This window comes from Micropterus dolomieu, linkage group LG07, assembly GCF_021292245.1.
Source record: "Micropterus dolomieu isolate WLL.071019.BEF.003 ecotype Adirondacks linkage group LG07, ASM2129224v1, whole genome shotgun sequence".
Classification (NCBI taxonomy): domain Eukaryota; kingdom Metazoa; phylum Chordata; class Actinopteri; order Centrarchiformes; family Centrarchidae; genus Micropterus; species Micropterus dolomieu.
In genome coordinates, this window is record NC_060156.1 from 10,806,896 (window position 1) to 10,827,365 (window position 20,470).

General features: G+C 39.8%; 1 protein-coding gene across 1 annotated transcript; it reads left to right on the forward strand.

The window, feature by feature from the left end:
• The first annotated feature begins 98 nt into the window (after window positions 1-98).
• On the forward strand, window positions 99-14,916 carry LOC123973577 (desmin-like). The gene is made up of 11 exons (XM_046053739.1): window positions 99-222; window positions 7,253-7,909; window positions 10,126-10,186; window positions 10,365-10,460; window positions 11,285-11,446; window positions 11,800-11,925; window positions 12,088-12,198; window positions 12,524-12,633; window positions 12,749-12,801; window positions 13,432-13,523; window positions 14,143-14,916. The coding sequence occupies exons 1-11, from the start codon at window positions 185-187 to the stop codon at window positions 14,182-14,184; spliced, it is 1,548 nt and encodes a 515-aa protein (XP_045909695.1). The 5' UTR covers window positions 99-184; the 3' UTR covers window positions 14,185-14,916.
• Window positions 14,917-20,470: the final 5,554 nt, after the last annotated feature.

A 20,470-nucleotide genomic window follows, 5' to 3' on the forward strand; every position in this document is an offset into this window, starting at 1 on the left:
GGCGTGGGGACGGGGAGGAGGAGTATGAACTCGCGATTGCACAACTGCGGAAATAAGGTACGATCTGAAGACACAGGGAAGCTCTCTGAGCTGGAAGGAGTCGACCTGCAGCTACGTCATCATAAACAGGATGGGTTAAATTCCGCCTATTCACAAACGTCATGCATTCGTTATACATGCATGCATGCGCCGAAAACGTGCCATCAAACAGCAAGTGCACAGGTAGGGCTTGTATAAATCCAAATTATGTTGTTGTTTTTAAAAACCCTTATTTTGACGTTTGCTAGCTGCCAAAAGATCTTTGGGGGGGGGTCATGCCTAGGCCCTGGCACACATGCAGAGCAGTCCCATAGGTTCACCTCAGCGCAGGTGAGATTGCAGTGCACAAGTAACTGTGGAAACTAAGCCATGACATTTAATCAAAAAGAACATTTCCAGTTTATAGCCATACCCAGTGTCCTAACAAATGTGACAGCTTGAGTGCACACTGATTTTTCGAGAAATCTTTGCTATTATTATTGTAGATATATGTCTAATCTGGCATGGACGCTAGGAATGTCCAGAGTGAAGGTGCAATACTTCATCTATCATTTATCTTAATTAAGTCTTTCTGATTGGGAATGCACTGAATAAGGCAAAGAGCACATACCTCCCAGGGGGAAGTGGTGTCACAGCAGTACATCTTGTTGAGGTATGCTCTTGCTCCCTCTTGTGTCTATAAAAACACAAACAGAAATGAACTTCACTACCATGCTGTAGCTTATTGTATATCCATCCATAAAATACTCAAGAAAATGTCTACTTACATGTGTGTATGTGTTAGATATATATATGGTTTTAATGGTGTTACATTGCATGAGACTGAGACAAGTGGAATAGGCTAGGTACAGTGTCCAAACCTTTCATGCCCTTTAGCTGTACCAGGATGCGCAGGCATATATTATTCTAGTTTGGCATATTTTGATCGATTTATGTGTAAGATAGACTATATACATTCCCACATGATCGTTCATCCAGGTAGGAAAATGTTAAGCAGTCTGTACTATATATAACTGTATTTTATTATAGAGCTGGGTTTGGTTCTCCACTCTGTTACAGATTTGGAGGATATGAAAATATTAACTACTACTACTTCCACCAGTAATAATAATAATAATAATAATAATAATAATAATAATAATAATAATAGCAAGTTATAGTTGCATCATATAATACTTTAAATAAATATTTATATTATAAATCAAAGCCACAGGTCTCACCCTTTAGTTTTCAGTCTGCATTCATTCAGCACTGCTGTAATCATGAAACTGCTCTGGAGATTTTGGCCATTTCCCAATGGACTTCAACTTCCTTACTTTTTAATTTAAGTAAACTAACAGATGTTCAGACTGCCCAATGGAAGGCCAGATTCTTGGCTTTGGCCCTGATACCCACACAGTGATCCTATCCATGGCATGTCGTAGGCAGCATCCAATGACCATTTGTTAAGCTTCTAAGAGTTTACTTGCACTGAATATTAAATTGTGCATTGTCCTATCATGAAATAATGCTAATTTTACTGACAGAAGTCTGGGTCAAGTGGACTGTGTTAAAACAGGAAGTAACCTTTTAATCTAGTATGACTCATGAATCACATGGTTTGGTTTATTTAAGGCACATTGTGATGTTGCCGGCTTTTGATATCATATCTCTTATAAGATAGACCTAAAATAGATCTGGAACAAGTTTCGTTGTAAAAAGATGTCCATAAAGTTGCTCTGGTTTCCATGTTACACAGTTGCATGCAGTCAACAATGTGCAACACAAATACTGCACACGTGTGTGCGCACGCACACACATTCACACACACACACACACACACACACACTTCTTCCTTTACTCTCATCCTTTCGTCAACGCATTGGCATGTGTGTATGCGCGTTTGGTTGGTTGCCGAGCAACTTGCATTCACTGTTTATGAAGGATGAAACCAGCTGAACGCCTCACTTACACACACACTATTTAAGTCATATTAAAACATCATAGGATTTTCACCACCTTTCATTGTACTTTCTCTCACTATCACCGTTTTACTACCACTCTTATCACATTCTGCAGCTATCAGATCAAATACACTGTAAGTCTGTCATTGTATTAATTACTTTTAATTCACCATAATATATATTCATATAGAGGTGTCTTATACATATCAAATATGCCGGTTTAATGAAAACACAGATTGTCTCCACATGTCCGGTGGTTAAAAAAGGATCCTCAAGCAATTTCCCATCATGCCATTTTCTTATCATGTCATCCACACTGCTTGGCTCCTGACCACCCCCAGCATTCCACAGGATAGATACCTCCACCCCCACTCTACCCCAGATACCCCACCCTTTGGCCATGGTGAATGAGTAAGGATCATTTTGAGTGTTTTGTGTCTCAGTAAATGTCATTTTAGTACCTTTAGTACCTAGTAACATTTACCTGATGCTTTTATCCAAGTGCTATATATGTCAGAGGTCACAGGCCTTGGTGGATGTGCACAGTGGGAATCAAACCCGGGTTTCTCACCCCAGAGGCATGGGTCTTACCCGCTGCCCCATCTCCTCTTCAGGAAATGTTCTCTGATTCACTCATTCAGTCATATTTACTAATACAGACAAAGCAATCACTTAGAGATCTATTGTGTATAACATCATTTGGTTAAAAAGCCAGATATTTTTATCTTACAATATAGATTTCTATTCCTAAAATAGAATAATGTCATGGCTGATTTAGTTGCTCTACTATTGATATTTTCAGACCTGGTGTGTGTGTCTGTGAGAACTATTTTCTCGGCCGTGCTGGTATCTGGGTGCGAATTTAAGTGCAGTTTTTTCTAGGCTACAGGTCTGGTATTGCTCCTCGGTCTAAGGTTGTTGCCTAACAACTAATAGCTAGCTCATTTTCTGTCCTGTGCTGATGATGTGGTCTTCAACTGGGAAACTCCAGGATGACTGCTCCTGTTATATTGGTATATATAACAGTCACAGTCAAGTCACATCATGCTCATACCAGGTCATTTCACATCATCTGTTGCAGTGACAAGCCAAGTCATTTCTGGGTTCAGTGGGATGGCAAATCGTCTGGAGCAGCAGTTTTAACATTTGACTCTAAAAGTCATACCTGAACTGTTTAGGAGTAAAGTCATTGTTTGTGGACTCCAAAACTCACCCCTTGTAATATCAGACCACAGGACTCGTGTTTCCAAATGTCAACATTTTGACAACATTATTGAAATTACAACAGTTTTACTACCCAAGTCTATTCAGGGATCTTCAGATCACATGGGCCTTTGTCCAAAGTCACGGTCGTGGAAAGAGCCCTGGCAAATCTTGGATTCTGAGGGCCACAAAGGATGGAAATAATATCAGATGATGAGGAACATAGACCAGTTATACATCAAAAACTATGTTGGGATAGTAGCGTAAACCTAGCAAGGTTTACTTTAAAATATATATGAGGCAATTTTTTTGCAGATTTTTTTATTATGTTGTAACTCCATATTGTACTGTGCCAGTGACATCAGCCATTGTTATTAATATATATGTTTAGATTTCATTGCAAAGAAAGTAGTTTTTACATTGCAGTTGTCACAGGCAACATTAGCTTAGTGAAATAAGTAGGTGGGGAGCACCTGTTCAGTTTTAAAAATGCTGCTCACTGCTTTTCCTGAACAAGTGGCTGTTTTTAGAAGTACATTAAAATGAAATTCTTTAGGCTCTTTGTCAGCTCTTACTGTCAAAGAAGGAAGACATTAAGAATTTAAAGAAAGTGAAAATTGGAAATTCATATCCTGTTTTTTTACAGGGCCTATAATCTATAACTATAACTGGAAAAAGTGGTACAGTCACAAACGTTGCCAAGTTATCCAATCATGTTATAGGTATCCAAGGAGGATTAAAATTTGAACCCTCCTTGGATACCTATGACCTGGATGACTGAGAATCTTCACAGACATCTTCTCTAATCACGGTTTAAATTAAGGCTTTATCTGACAAATAAGCTCATATTTTACCTCACAAAGTCAAGATGCCAGGAATAATTTGCACCACACAACACATAACCATAATTAGAATGGATTTTAATAAATGTATTTAGTTTAATTGATAATACAATTGATTTACATATGCATAATTAAGTTTATATATAACCTAAAACTATATAACTATATTATATAATTATATATAATTTAATGTTTTTTTGTAATTTTGTTTTCCAAGGTAAATCGAGTATACTCAAACAAGTTCAAAAGAAAATATTTGCTAACTTTTTGAGGTGTGAAACAACAATGAAAGAAATCAAGAGAAAGAAATCTGACTCTAACATTCCCTCAGTAATTCTTTGCAGTTGTGCTTGGATGCCAATGTAAACTTGTATTTTAATTTGACATTTAATATCAGAGTTTGTTTGACAGTGGCAGTATTTATCCTAAAGTAAAAGTAGCATCCTTATTCTTATTTATTCTTATTTTTATTGACGGTGGTGGGCCCCTGATCCTTTGGGAATGTGTCTGGACAACAGAGTTCAAACGGGAAAACTAAAAATAGAGCTGACAGCACAAGCAGCTGACACACACACTGCTCTGGGAAACGCAAATACACCACACACGAACACACACAAACTCTACTCCCACACGGAACACATACAAGAACACTCATCCACTCCTGTTGCCTCTGTTAATTCATTTCTACATCTTCAGGATAAACACAAATAATTTGCTCAAGTTACTTTACAGATGTGTCTTTGCCACAATTTGCACTACCTAGAGTTAACTTGCATCATTTCACGCCCACTCGTGTGTTTTTATTAACTTTGGATGCAGCTGCGTTTCCTCCCTTTTGGGTTTGGTCTGAACATACATGTCAAAAGCTTTTGTGCCTGTGTGTAGGGAGCTAAGTGACTTGCTGTGTCAGCCAGTGTAGAGGAACATTTTGATGTGTAATTGTGTGTTGATTGATTATTTAAAGCTCCTTTACCAGAATACTGGCACTTTTCTTTAGATTTGAATGCTTCAGTGGCAGCAAACTACTGACTGATTCTAGGGTCAAACAATCAAATTGTGGGTGATGGCAGATTCTGTTGAAAGCCTTGATAAGATTTTGTTGGCACCCCCGTTTACTTTGATGGTCATCGGTCATAGACTAGAGGATGACTGTTCGGGGGTTGTTCGTAGGGTTGGGTTGCAACATATAACAACTTTGTAATCCTTCTTATTGGTCCATAAAGTTGTGTGATATCACTCAATGCTAAGCATAGCTCCACCCAGCTTTAACATGACTAGATGTGCATAACCAAATGTAAATGAACACACTTGAGTGGATATGCTGTTGGACCCTTAGATGTTTAACCTGTGTAGAAAACAAATATTGAGCCTCTTTTCAGCTCTCAGGAATGTTTAGGATCTCACAGAACTAGTGATCATCATCATCGCTGTCATCATTATCATCATCTTTACCACCAACACATTTAACACGCAGTATGACACAACGTGTAGTACTCCACTTCTAAGGACCTTGTACTTACATTAAATTCATGGAAGCTGACCTTAACCGTACCTGCTTAACCTAAACCCTTTGCCTAACCTTAAACAATATTTAATGTGAAAGAGTTTCATGTAGTAACAAACCCTCTGAGAATTGGAAGTGTAATTATGTGTAAAAATGCTAGCCACAACAACTTTAGAGGTGATAATATGACATTAATTCAGCTTTAACCTGGTTGTAATTTGAAAAAAAATGTATTGCTTTGATGGGCCTGAATGTTTTCCTTCAGGTGGCAGACAAATTTTTATCCCTCAACGTGATGAATATACACACAAAGTTATTACAAAACGATTGTATTTTACCAGTGCATGGCTGTTCTACACAGATCTGTACACCCAGTCATGTGAGTCCAGTGGAGAGCCCTTGTGATAAAAGAGAGCATTTGAGTGACCTTCCCGGCAGCAGCTCTATCAGTCATACCATGCCACTGTAACCAAGGGTAAATACATAACTCTGTTATAAGTCTATAGCTACTGACAGGGTAGTACCTCAAACATTATATAAGATAAATCCTATTGTGCAGCATCAGGAGCAGTTTTATGTGATTGAAGGAGTTATATTAGCACACTTTAAGATTTTAAAAACCGGCAGTCATTATTAACATGTGTCATGCGTTGATAAAAGTTAGACTGTATATCACAACAGTGTGTGCTTTTATGATCCAATTTCTTTAGCACCATTAAATTTGCATAAACTGAATTATGATTTGGCTATTTCAAACATGTGATGCTATTTCAAACTCACTTAAAGTGGGATGTGATCTATTTTGGTCTTGTGACATATAGACTATAGCTCCCCAATGGATGCTTTTCCCTTTGGATGTGGTATATTGTGTTAGCAAAACAAGTCTGTACTTTCTCCTGAACAACCCACCACGTTAGAGTTCCTGCAAACAAACTGTCTGACTGACTGATTCACTCACTCAATCATGCATCCATCCAAGAACACCGAGCACACACACACAGAAGGCCAACGCCCTTTCCAGCAGCTGAAACCAGACCCTTCGACAGCTGAGAGCTGGCAACAGGCCCCACATCGGTAGAGGAATGAGAGGAGAAAAGATGAGTGGCTGGAGAGGGGGAGGAGATATAGAGGAAATGCCTGGAGAACAATGGATGACATATCGAGATACTGCAATGAAGTAATAAAGTAATATCACTTTTCCTGAAAACCAAGAGGAGTCAGATCATGCCATTTCTTTCTAAAAGCAACTCATTTATACGAAATGTTATCGATACAATTGAGTTAAAATTTACTTCGCAAAGTCAATAAAAATAGGTTTTGCAACTTGTGCTACGGCTTTCAGAGGCAAAATGAACATCCAAAAAGAAGAAATCCCATTAGATGAAAGTAACCAGGGGCAGGAGAATGGAGGAACTTTACGTGCCATTATTCGATTGGCATCTCCATTGTGTTTTCCGAATCTTAACCAATGGGGAATTTTGCCAAAATGGGTCTTTCTTCAGGTTGGGTCCTGGATTTAAAATGCTGCCAAGGTGATCAGTTATAGGAAATGGGGTTGAGTGGTGGCGTAGTGGTGAAGTAGGAGGTAGTGGGAGTGCAGACAGGGTAAATGGAGACAGAGGGAGGACGGAGAGGAGGGGTTGGGGGTAGGAGTGGGTGTGGTAAATCTACAAATAGCGGCGCTCAGTGCCAGGCATTTCTTCACTTCGTTCCTCTCCCAGTTGCCCAGTGGGACAGTTGGGTCTCAGCACCTCCAGCGGCTCCATCAAATCCACAAGACAACCACACAGTCAACCAGCCATGAGCAAGTCGTACTCTTCCTCTGCCCAGAGTGCCTCCTCATACCGTCGCACCTTCGGCTCTGGCATCGGGGCATCACCCATGTCCTCCCTCTTCTCCTCTGGAGGAGGTGGCCGCAGCGCCTCTTCAAGCCACATGTCTTCCCGAGTGTATGAGGTCAAGAGTGCTGGTATTCCTTCCTATTCCTACCGGGTGTCATCTGGTGCTGGGGGAGCAGGGTATGGCTCCTCTGCAGCAGTGCGCACCTATGCTGGCGAGAAACTCGACTTCAACCTGGCCGATGCCATGAACCAGGACTTCCTCAACACAAGGACCAATGAGAAGGCCGAGCTTCAGCACCTCAACGACCGCTTTGCCACCTACATTGAGAAGGTGCGTTTCCTGGAGCAGCAGAATGCAGCACTGACGGTGGAGATTGAGAAGCTGAGGGGCCGCGAGGGGCCAGGGCGCGTGGCTGAGATGTATGAGGAGGAAATGAGGGAGCTGAGGAGGCAAATAGAGGCGCTCTCCAACCAGCGCGCCCGAGTGGAGGTGGAACGAGACAACTTGGCTGATGACTTGCAGAAAATTAAGCTCAGGTAGGTTAGAGGATGGCTGAATGAGTGGATGGATTGATCTGTATCAGTGGATGCACTGTAAGAAGAGTTTTTGAATGATGAAAAAGGGTGGAATGAAGAACACATGACACAGATGTGGCTTATTGTTTTAACAGTAGGTTCCCAGAACACAGACTGATTTAGGCAGGAACAAGCAAAAGGTCGATGTTAACTGTTCCTGAAGGATAAACACCAACTGAATATTTTAGACAGGGTCTCTGTCACGTGGCACTTTTGGAACTTTTAATTATTGGGTAGTACAGTTGTCTTCCACAGGGGTTCCCAATCTTTGGCTAGTGATCCTTTTTCTCTTGTTAATCATCTTATGCTCAGATTTTCTTGTGACCCCCAGGTTGGCAACTGCTTGTCTACATCAGAAAAACGGGGTGACATATTTCTGGATGTTACAGGAAGAGAAAATTGGGAGAAATAGGAGGAGGAGTAAAGTGGTAATTTTCCTAGTTAATACAATGGAAATACCAGAATGTGGCGTCAGAGACAACCCGCTGGTGTCTCTTCTCTTTTGGAGGAAGGGGAAAAAACAAAATAGCAAAGGAGAGATTTAAGTATAGCTACACTTTAATTATGGTCTACCAGCTTTTCATAAATGTGTTTTATAATTTATTCACAAGAGACATAGCAGAGGAAAATGAAGAAAGAGAAAGAGAGAGACAGAGAGAGAGACTTGCAGACTCATAAGAATATAGTTGAGACAGACAGACAGATAAAGTTTCAGCCAGACAGAAAGCAATACAGCAGACAGAAATAGACAGACAAAAATGAACAGATGAACACACTCACCCTCCTATATTTTTGAATTTAGACTGTGAGTAAAACTAAGAAAAAAAACCCAAACATATTCCAAAATCCAAAATATCTCCAAATATACATTGCGAGAGACAGAGAGAGAGAGAGAGAGAGAGAGAGAGAGAGATTAGTGATGTGGGTGTATCTCTGAATAGACTATTTGCAGCTACTAGGTCAACTCTTTGGATTTAGAATTTCTGTCACTGCAACAGCTAGCAACATCACTTTAATTTAAGTGTATATAGAAACACACGCACACACATCCATACAGCACACACACAATCATTCACTCTTCACATTCTATTAGCCCTTTTTAATTGTTGCCTGCAGCACTGAGCGAAGCTTGCCAAAGCACCTGCTGCTCCCACTGAGATCAAAATACACAGAGACCCCCTGCCTTCCACCAGTTACAATGTGTGAATGCAGACACAGACACACACATACACACTCACACACACACAAACACACACACGCAATAGAATGTCGGCAGAATTTTTTTGCAATTATACACATTTATACAACTAAATTATACACTGTAAAAACAGATTTATCTGATTTATCTAACTTTCCCTGCTAGACACTTGAAAGTGAAAAATAAAATGTATTTGCAACACACACTCACACACACACACACACACACACTCACACAGCATCAACAAAAACAAGATACTTAAAGGACTTCAGGACTCTTAATGGGAATAGCATAGATTAAAAGGCTGTTGAAAGTGTGTTCTAAAGAGGCACTCTGGAGCAGATTACATGTGTTCAATATCCTGTACTGTGTACAGTCACACAAGTGCCAATAGAAAAAAGATTTACCACACAGGATGTGAAATTGATCACCATGTTGCCTGACTCATACCTGTTAAAAGTCTGTTTTTCATGGAACATTTCCCTGAATACCATATCATTCAAACCTACAGCACTGTTTAAATATACAAGTTCAAAACCTTTCATTCTTTCTACATTTTGCAGTTGTTCAGGGTGCATAGTGAAATGCTAATTCTGTAAAAAGCCCCAGCCAAGGGCAGACCTCTGCTCCTTTCTCACTGTTACCCTTCTGACTCTGACAGGGTGACAGCAGCTGCACCACAGCTTTAGGACTCAAAGAGCAAGTGCACAAGTGTGTGTGTGTGTGTGTGTGTGTGTGTGTGTAGATATGGATACAAATCAAAATTAGACTATGATGTGTCATTGTCAGTTCTATTCTTGTAAATCTACAGCCAAAAAGAAGAGAGCAGAAGGGTGGAGGAATGAGAGGTGGTAACTAGTTTATCTGCCTAGTCCCTGGGGAAGAAGCCATACTCTCAAACACAGTTGTGTTTGTCTTCACTTACGTTTAAACTTTCCTCATTCTTTTTGTTCTTTCCCTCTTTGTCTGCTCTCTCCAGACTGCAGGAGGAGATTCATCAGAAGGAAGAGGCTGAGAACAACCTTTCTGCTTTCAGAGCTGTACGTCTTCACTTTCCATAAAGTCACACCTTTATATCTAAATCCTGAAACACTGCATCCTAGCACAATTTTCCCTCTCTTCTCTGTCATCAACCACTTTATTCCTCTCAGTTTATTTTTTTCCCTTTTTACCTTCTCTGTTGGCTGTAGCTATAACTGTTTCTGTGTTTGTATCCAGGATGTTGACAATGCCACCCTGGCCAGGCTGGACCTGGAGAGACGCATTGAGAGTTTGCAAGAGGAGATTGCCTTCCTCAAGAAGATCCATGAAGAGGTCTGTCGATCTGAACTCTGTCTATCTGCCTGCAACCAGGCCACCACACCTACTGTGTACGATGCATGTCATTAGGGTGGTGTGTACTGTATCATATAACAACACTGTGTGTGAAGTTAGACTGTGTTATTAGATATATCCTAGCCTCTGTAGGCATGCAAAGCAAATGCAATAAATGCAACAGACACATTTGTCCACATTTACCCACAGCCATCAAAGGGCATACCGAGCTACACACACACACACAATCAGACACATGTCAGCACAGTTGACATCCCTTCCTGTCATTTTGTCTTCTCTGCCTCAACTTTGACCTCTCAGAAATGCTGAACTGGTGATTGGTTGAAGAGACCCCGTCAGCTGTTGTGCGTGTCTGCGTGTGTGTGTGAGGGAACGAGAAAGAGTGTACATATGAACAGATGCAAAGCTATTTATATATTTTGGTTAGACCAGAAGACAGCTGAGTGGACCCAAAGCTTACTAATTCAAATCTTCTAGTTTCACAATGTCAAACCAGCCTTGCGTTATTCTTGATTTCTAATAATGTTTTAATAATGTCTTGTCGATGCACCACTGGGCAAATTTGTGGTTTGACATTTCTTCTTTATTAATATGTAAATGTCGGTCGTCAATGTTCAGTACCCTTCCCTGATATGTTTGACATACTTTCATGAGCTCCAATGTCAGACAAGGCTTGAATGAGAACTTGTTGCTCTCTGTGTCTTTATCTGTTTACCACACAATTCATGCCATTATTCTTTATAATCTTCCAGTCATAAATTTGATTTTTTTAAAAATATGTTTATTCTCCTGTCACCTTGTAGGAGATCCGTGAGCTGCAGAGCCAGATGCAGGACACTCAGGTGCAGATCCAGATGGACATGTCCAAACCCGACCTGACTGCTGCTCTGAGGGACATCCGCATGCAGTACGAGGGCATTGCCGCCAAGAACATCGCGGAGGCTGAAGAATGGTACAAGTCTAAGGTAAAGTGGGAACACACACACACACACACACACACACACGCACAGCCTTGTGGCATTCCCCTGCCCCTTACTCTAACCTTAACCATCACAAATACATGTCTAACGTTAACTCATACCCTAACCCTTACCTTTACCTAATTCTAACCTGGACCCTAAAACCAAGTCTTGACCCTCAAAAAGCCCTTTAAACTCGTGGGGTCCAGCATTTTGGTCCTCACAAAGCTGTTGGACTCTGCAAGTATAGTGGAATCCCGGTTTTTGCACCCCACAAATATAATAAAACAAGCCTACACACACACAAAGATAGTCCTTAAGCTATTGCATTGCATAAACCTCAGCCCCTCTCTCTTCAGGTGTCTGATCTGAACCAGGCTGTGAATAAGAACAACGATTCACTGCGTCAGGCCAAACAGGAGAGCATGGAGTACAGACACCAGATCCAGTCCTACACCTGTGAGATCGACTCACTCAAGGGCACTGTGGGTATTGACTGCAGCATCTGCAGAGTTTATGTCCTCTTTGCGGTTTACACTATGGTTGTCTTTTCTATCTTTCTCAATAGGTATTCTTCGTCTGTCTTTTCTTTCTGTTTTTAGACCACTCTGTTTCACTTCTAACCTCATGTCTCTGTTCCCCTGTAGAATGAGTCTCTGTTGCGCCAGATGAGAGACATGGAGGATCGCATGACCCGGGAAGCTTCTGGTTACCAGGATACCATTTCACGGCTGGAGGAAGAGATTGCTAAGATGAAGGTATTTAGTGATTTTACACTGACTCACGACTCCACTAGATTATAAAGTAGTGGCATCAAACTGATGCAGAATTCATGGATATTTTTTCACATGGTAGACCTCATGGTTTTAGCCACTACATCACTGATTATAAAAATGTATTGGCAAATTTGAGTGCAACTGAAACCTCCAACGGGAACACTGTCCATGTGATTTTACAGTGGTTAAAACCAATTTTCTTCACATATTCTTTGCTCCCTTTGTTGCAGTGTTTGGAGTTGATATAATGTTTTGTTGTGAAGTTTATTTGAGCAGACAAAGAATCTTTATATGTATTGATTTAAAGGATGATATGGCTCGTCATCTGAGAGAATACCAGGACCTTCTCAATGTGAAGATGGCCCTTGATATTGAAATCGCCACCTACCGCAAGCTGCTGGAGGGAGAGGAGAGCAGGTGTGTGTATGCTGTTCACACTTGGAGTTTTTATTGAGGCGTGTCATTTGTATTTTAATATTTCCCTCTTATTATTGGCTTGTAATTCTGAATCCTGTTTCTCTCCTTTTTGCAGGATCACCACCACGGTGCCCATCCAGTCTGCTTATTCCTCCATTGGATTTAGAGGTAGGAGAAACAGCACACATTCCTCCCTATCACACAGAAATACCCACAAAATCCATTTTGCATTTCAGATGAGCCAATGAGTGGAGAAAAAGAGACTAATTATAGCTTGTGACTGTATATGGTAGGTACTATTTTGAGGGCATTACATGTTGCATACCTGCAATGACACATAGTGGACACTGTGTGGCGGTACATGACATGTGAAAAAACCTTTATGTCTCTTTGATGCACAGGCAATCATCACCAAGCCACACATCAATAATCACACAACTTAACCTATTCACTTGATGTATTAACAGTCCAAACGTGCAATTAATCTCTGCCAATATATGCCTTACTCCACTTTCCAGCTGCTTAAATGAAAACAATGGGCAGTAATTAAAGATGATGTATTAGGTACAGCCACGATTCATTAGTGCCATTGATCTGAATGAGTCTGAATAGTTTGAGCAGTAATTTAAGTGGCAGTCATACTACCTCCAAAGACTGTCCTGCAAGGCATGTCCTCATGTTGTTCAAAGCCAGTTAGCCCGTTAAAGAGCAATACTAAACTAATGTGTATAACTGTAGCAAAGCTTATTGGATGAGTTTACGAAAAAGTGTGAGAGCTGTATGAATGTATTCTTACAGAGACCAGTCCTGAGTCCCAGCATCAGCGCTCCTCAGAGGTCCACTCCAAGAAGACTGTTCTCATCAAGACCATCGAGACCCGTGATGGAGAGGTAGGAGCACACAGTAACACACACACACACATACAGACGTAAATGCATACACAAGATACAATACACAGAATTGTTACATCTGTTTATTTTTGCTATTAAGAGATAAAATTAATAATTCTCCCAGAATCATTTTGATTTGGTATATTCTTATTCAGATAAAGTGTTCTATGAGCCAGGATGCTAGTGCTCAGTCTGTAAGTCAGGTTGCAATATTCCACCTTTTTTGTCTATTCACTATGGGTTGAAGCAAACTACTGGATTTAAAAAGAAAATGACCTATTTTAGGTTTGATATATTCACCACCTTTGTATTACCATACCTACAATAAGCTAAAGTCTCTAACTGATCCCTGAAATCTTGTAGTTTGCATCTACATACCCTGTGTAGACACTTACTAGAATAAGTGAATTGTAACACTCCACACTGGCATCAATGGACAAGCAGCTTCACTGTGGCTACTGATCCCTCCCGCACAGCGCTTCACTCCAAACAATACCTGCTTCACTGCTGATAAAAAATTACTTTCACGTATTATCTGCAGCACTGTACAGTCTTCAACACATATAATGAGGTTTTTTTCCTTCATGATAATTTAAAATAGCTGTTCTCTCCTCCTCAGGTTGTCAGCGAGTCCACACAGCATCAGCAAGACATCATGTAAACCGGAACAGTTTAGAATAAGAAACACTATATGTAATAAAATAATTTTAAAAAATAGTACAACAAATTAACATTTTCCTACCACTACTATGACGGTCTATAAGCCGAGCCTATTTTCAGAAACAGAATGCTGACCATTTCATCTGATTTACATGGAAAAACATATGAGTGCAACCAGTATACATCTTTCAACAGTGTACTGAATACATCATAAACAGGATAGATAATAGAGGCACAACGTACTACCTTTAGCCTGGTTTTAAATAAAGGTCATTCCAGGAATTATGCTTTATTCGTGTTACTGTCCTTCTCTCAAAAGCACCTGAATTTGTCATATCTTGTCTGCAAAAACAATGAGATGGCTAGAGTAGAGTTTCAAATTAACAACAAGGCTTTGTGTAGCTGTATTGGCCCAGTATCCACAGGGACATTTGCAAAGTGCAAGACAGATCAATGGGCCTGAACCACCATGGACAAAAGTAACATTGTAATGGTAATTTTCACTGCACACATTCAACGTCTTTCTGTGCAAATGTACAAGTAAATTACTTGATTAAGAAGGGGGTTTATTTGTGTAACTGATGGGGGAAGTGAGATGCTGGTCTTAGGCTTGAGAAATGTCAGAAGCTAAAACATCTAAAGAAAAAGGAACTCAGCTTTGTTTAAAGTTTGAGCTCAATAGCATGTGCTAGGTATTTGACTGTATGCATATGGGTGACCATGTTGTGCTGCTTCACTGTGCCTTAAATCTCAAATAAAGACATTTGTTATCAACCTTTGTTATTTTGTGTCTGTACATAGCACATACATTGGGTAGCACAGTCTCCTTGTAAAATTCTAGTCATTAGCATTCCATGCATTGATTCCTTTCTGAACTGTTTCCACCCACTGCATTCATCATCTGACGTGGGCCGTGTTAGCTTTCTAAAATGATAGTAGCTTTCCAAGCCAAGCGTAACCATCTTCTGTTAACATTTAATTCACTTTTACAAAAAAAATAGGAGTGATCAGTAACAGGGCCGGTCTTGGTGCAGGGGAAAGTGAACAATGGCTTGTTAATTAGCTGGCCCTGGTCGTGCTTTGTTTCCAGCAGAAAGCAGATTAGCACAGCAACAAGAATTATATAGCAGGTGCAGTTTGTGTCTGAAGTCACTGGACTGAAAATGTCAGCAGAGATAAAAAGTGGGGGTGGACATAGACAGAGAAAAGACAGATACAGTGAAAGCAGACAATAAATGAGCAAGGAAGAGAATGAGGCAAGGATGGTGGCACAGGGAGGAAACAAGAAAAAGAGTGGGTGCAAATGTAATGAAAAGGTTATTCAGAGACACAGAAAGAAGATGAAGATTTAGTGAGAGATAATTAGGCAGAACAAAGAGATTTCACTGCTTTTCGAGGTATTAGTGGAGCCATGTTGGTCAGAACTATCTGTCTCCATCACTGTTTCTTCGCAACTGCTCTCAAGAGCAACAGCTGCCCAATCAGTGTAGGTCAATAAAAAGGGCAGCATGTCCCTCTGTTCCATCTCCTTCAAATGAAATCAGCTTAAATCTGTGACCTCTCCTCTATCAGCTGGTGAGAGTACAGGTTGACAGCTTTTAGGCAGACATTTTTTAATTGTTACATGTGGGCCCCTTTCTGTCCTGATTAAAGCAATTTGTAGAAAACACTTAATATATCCCGATGAGATTTGTGTTCTTCCAACTCAGTGTACAACAAGTTATACCATTTGTTGTTAAATAACTGCTGCACTGTAGTTTAAGCTGCAATGCAGATGTAGCCTGAAACCTACTGTCAGGCCACATCAATGCATTTGGGAAGTATTACTGGACAGGAAAAAAGGACATGAAGATGATCTCAACCAGCCAACCAGATGCTTTGTTTTTCCTTGTGCTCTGTTTCTAGCTCCTTTATTGTTCTTTATCCTGTTGAGACCTGCGTAGCTGTAAGAAGTATGGCATAAATAACGAAATATGGTACACTGTATAGCCTTACAGTAAAAATAATGTTTTTTTAAAGCTGATACTTTATTATATTTAACTTTCAGTGTTTGAAAGTTTAAAATAGTATATGTATGTATAAATCTCTTTTAACATATAACATAAAAACAATCTTGATGGGGATCCTTAGATGTATTTTTTTTTAAAGAACTGTGACCATTCAAATTGATGGTAGACAAACAATGTAATGGTGACACCTACCTCAAACCTAATTTTCCATTTACATACTGCAATTTCTTGTTACGGCTACAATATACAGTAACTACAGCTATTTTTTGCCAGGACGTCTAGCTTGAACTGTGTACTACTGGAATAAACATTGTATAGTTAGTATCTGATTATACTGTAGCATCTAGCTGGTTTTAGCATCACCACTCCAAACACACCGTATTTTGTTATCTCAACCGTGACTGTTTTGTGAAAACGTGCGAGTATTTGGTATGTGTACTCATGAATGCTGAATGCATGTATCTACACAAATGACTATGTAGGAACAGTGCAGAGACAATAAGACCATTTGATTGTAGAATCACAATGTTTATCATATTTTAGGTCCATATAAATCCATGCTCAATAATAATAATAATAATAATCAGGTGATTTTTACAAATCTAAACAGGGTGGTAGGAAAATGAATTGCTGTCTCGTGGAGCAATAATTGAATTTCTGATGGTTGCTGATAATCAGAGTCAAAGCTCAGTTTGTTTGTTGATTTTCAACATCACATGTTGAAACACCAGGATGACAATGATACAAGTGCATCCACTACCCACCCAAATCAAACTAACTGGACATACAGTAGTAACATAATATAAAACAGGCCTACTCCATTAGAAAATAATCAGCTTGATGAATTACATATGTGATCATGATGTAAACACAAAAATGAAACAAATATATTTGTACATTTAAAAAGTTATTTACAGTTCAATATCTACAATACAAGTGTTTCCCCAACATATATTAAGCAGTGATGGGTCACACAAAATAGCAGAAACAAAAACTTAAAAGGCTAATAAAAAAGAACTGACAATTTAGTAATATTAATCAAAGCTGGGTTAGGCAATTTATTTCAGAAGCATTTTTTTATTTTATTTGTTGAAATTTCTGTGTGCACGCTGTCCATGCACTTATTGTGCATGAACATGTTTTGGGGAAGTGGTTTTGGAAGGAGGGCTGAAGGGACGGGATGGGAATTTATCAGTGAGATACTTTTAAAATCTAGCTGTCTCTTGCTAGTTCTCCAACACTGCCTACCCCAGCTTTAATTTTGTCCATAGATTACAAACAAGAACAGGGGCTAATGTTTCAACTGATAATTTTGTTAACTTTTGTAACCAAAATGTAAAGACAGCAATGATGTTATAAGTGCACTACAGTGAAAACACAAAAGAGGAAACAGGACTGAAGTGTAAGCCAAACCCCAAAAAACACTTGAACAGCCACTACTGTTAAACATTACCGGAGTAACACTAATACAGCAGAACAAAAGGTGACTTAGCATGATGCACATCAAGAGGAAGGAAACAATTCCAATACCTTTTCAAAGCCCTTTACCTGGACAGTGTAAACAGAGAAAGGAGAAAACAGCGTATTTCTGCCAATTTAATTTTGGATCTCAGCAAGTAAGAGTGCTGGACCTATTCACTGTGGCAGAATTGTTAGAGTTGGTCCTTTGTATGTTGTACTATAGATGTTGTACTATAAATGTGTTTCTTAACTACTGAAACACTGCAATGATGTCACACAAAACTATGAGATTATAATATTCCCCTTCTGCATACCTTCTGATGAAACACATCACACTTCAAATTGACGTCCTTCAACAAATTTCACTTTAATTCAGACCAATATGGATTATGTTTTGTGCACCCTGGGACCAACCAACTGAAGTGGAAATGTGAGGTTTTCACATGACAACAGTAACATACTGAAACACTGACACAGTTACACTAGGACTAAGACATTATCATGCAGTAATGGGTTAAAGTGAAAATGTTTGGTCCTCCAGTGCTAAGTCCATCACATATCATCAGGTATTCGGTATTGAAGTACAGTACCGTGGAATCTTTTCATTTGTAAAACTCAGAAAGTATATATTGTATAAAATTATATAAAACAAAATTCGAGTTTTGGTGTGGTATTTAAATACAATTCTTCACTTTTGTATAGTTTGGTCTTTCATCTGTGGCTCTTTACAGTGACATTAGTCTCAGCAGGAACTGTAACATCAGCAGAGTTGGTATTCATTGTGGAGAACTACAGTATATCAATTCAAAGAGGATCAAACAAAACAAAAATAGTTTCTTTGTACTGAAAATACTTCTTATACAAACTCCGTCACCTCTCTGGATGTTCAGTACAACATCAATGTCTGGCGCACATTTAAATGTAAAACAAAATCACATGTAAACGCTTGTACACACAAAAATATGCACGCATTCACAGCAAGTCTCGAAAAAAAAAGTCCAGTAGTAAACAGTAGAGGGCCCCATTTGCAAATGCGCTCATCTATTCACTATGTGTCATCATTTACAAGAGAGTATCTTTTTAAACCTCCACGTTTTTCAGCATTTAACACTTCATCCAAAGTCCATCCAAAGATTCACACTAATCGGACCAGTATATCAGCAAAAAAGAACAGTATTGTCTCACGTACATTACAAGGAATCTCCTTCTCCTTGGCCAACATTTGGTACGATCCATCACTTGCCACAAGGCTCATGTGTCCACTCACTCACACACACTAACACTATATTTAACATTTGCACTGTCACATATTGTCCCCTCCAAACTCTCAAACTGATTTCAACAGTCAAATTCTTGGATGATGCTTATCAGACAGCAATTTCTTGTCTTCGTGCCTTGAACAGCATATTTATTATTTTACAATTAATTCTGCAAAGGTAGATTGTTTTGGGAATTAGAAGAGGAAAAGGGACATAAGAGCACATGTCAACAACAAATGAAACATACAGCAGCTTATAATTATTATTTTTTAATTCAGTCGAGAGAGGAAATGAGAGGGGAGGTATGGATGTGTCTCCTGCTCAGGTCTGTGTTTTAAAAAGCTGGCAATAGAGGGCAAAAGGAAAGTGACAAGATATAAGCGCAATCCCCTTTGGAAAATGGCAACAACGTAGGCAATGACACGTGGAGTGTTCATGGGTGAAATAACATAAAAACTGTCTTCAGTGGGAACAGTTTGATCCCATACACAACCAAAACCAGTCCCTGTTGTGCATTTTGAAGCAGCAGAAGACTTATGCTGCCATGTCTGGATTCACAGGCTGTCAGCGAAGATAACAGGCTGACTTCATGAACACCTCGCCTCACAAAGTGACCTGTGGGGAAAATGATGAAGAAGAGCTGCCTTTCTGTTTCAGTGTAGCTCTGTTTTTGTTGTTTTTCCTGTCATTTTCCTCTGAGCGCTCTTAATGGCATCCTTGAAGCAAATCGTTTCCTCCTTTAATTGCCCTAAAGGGAAGATACTAAGGTTTATTGAAGGTAGTGCTACCTTGACTCCACAAAAAAAGCCATGTGATGCATTTTTTTAATCTAAAACGATACAGCCCTCCTTTGGAGAAAAAAAGTGTTTTGATTTTTTGCCACTGTAATCCCACTGGAAATGGCTTCTTACGGCTTGAACCAACCAAAATCTTCAAATTAAATGTTTGACAGAGATTTGTCAATGGGCTCCCCACCAGACAGGTACATTTTTTCCAGTGTCCACCAGACCAGTACAGTGACAGAAAAGATTTGAAGTCAAATACAGTATTTGATGACTCATGATGTCTGAGATTTGACCACATCACCAACAGCAATCAGTGCTTGCTCCGTCCAAACAAAGAGGCTCTGCTCTTTTTGTCTTGACACTCACATTGAAAAGAACAAGACCAAACTGGCCAAATAAATACCTCTAACAGGTCTGAGAGGAGAACACCAGTGTGGGACATACCACCTTTGGTATGTATTGAGTTCCTGTTGGGTTAATAGGCAGTAGATTAAGTTGGCACTGTAAGGTTAGGTTTTCTATCCCGAACTGTGACAAAGAGGTTTGAAGTAGCCTTGTGTGATTGTGTGTGTGGTTGCGTGTACGTGTGTGCATTTTCACTGTCTCAGATGCGAACTGGGGGTCCATTGGGGGCCGTGAGGGGCACTTGAGAGCCACAGTCGTAGTCGAGTTCACCCATCCGGGAGCGGCTCATCATTCGACTGTGGGAGTACGCTCGTCTGTCTGTTTGTCTGTCCCTGAAACTCCTGATGTAGCTCTGTGGACAGACATAG

Coding starts and splice junctions, on each gene's coding strand:
- LOC123973577 (XM_046053739.1), top strand. CDS start 185: ATGCGCCGAAAACGTGCCATCAAACAGCAAGTGCACAG. Junction 11,926..12,087: donor TCGACTCACTCAAGGGCACT/GTGGGTATTGAC, acceptor GTTCCCCTGTAG/AATGAGTCTCTGTTGCGCCA. Junction 13,524..14,142: donor TCGAGACCCGTGATGGAGAG/GTAGGAGCACAC, acceptor TCTCCTCCTCAG/GTTGTCAGCGAGTCCACACA.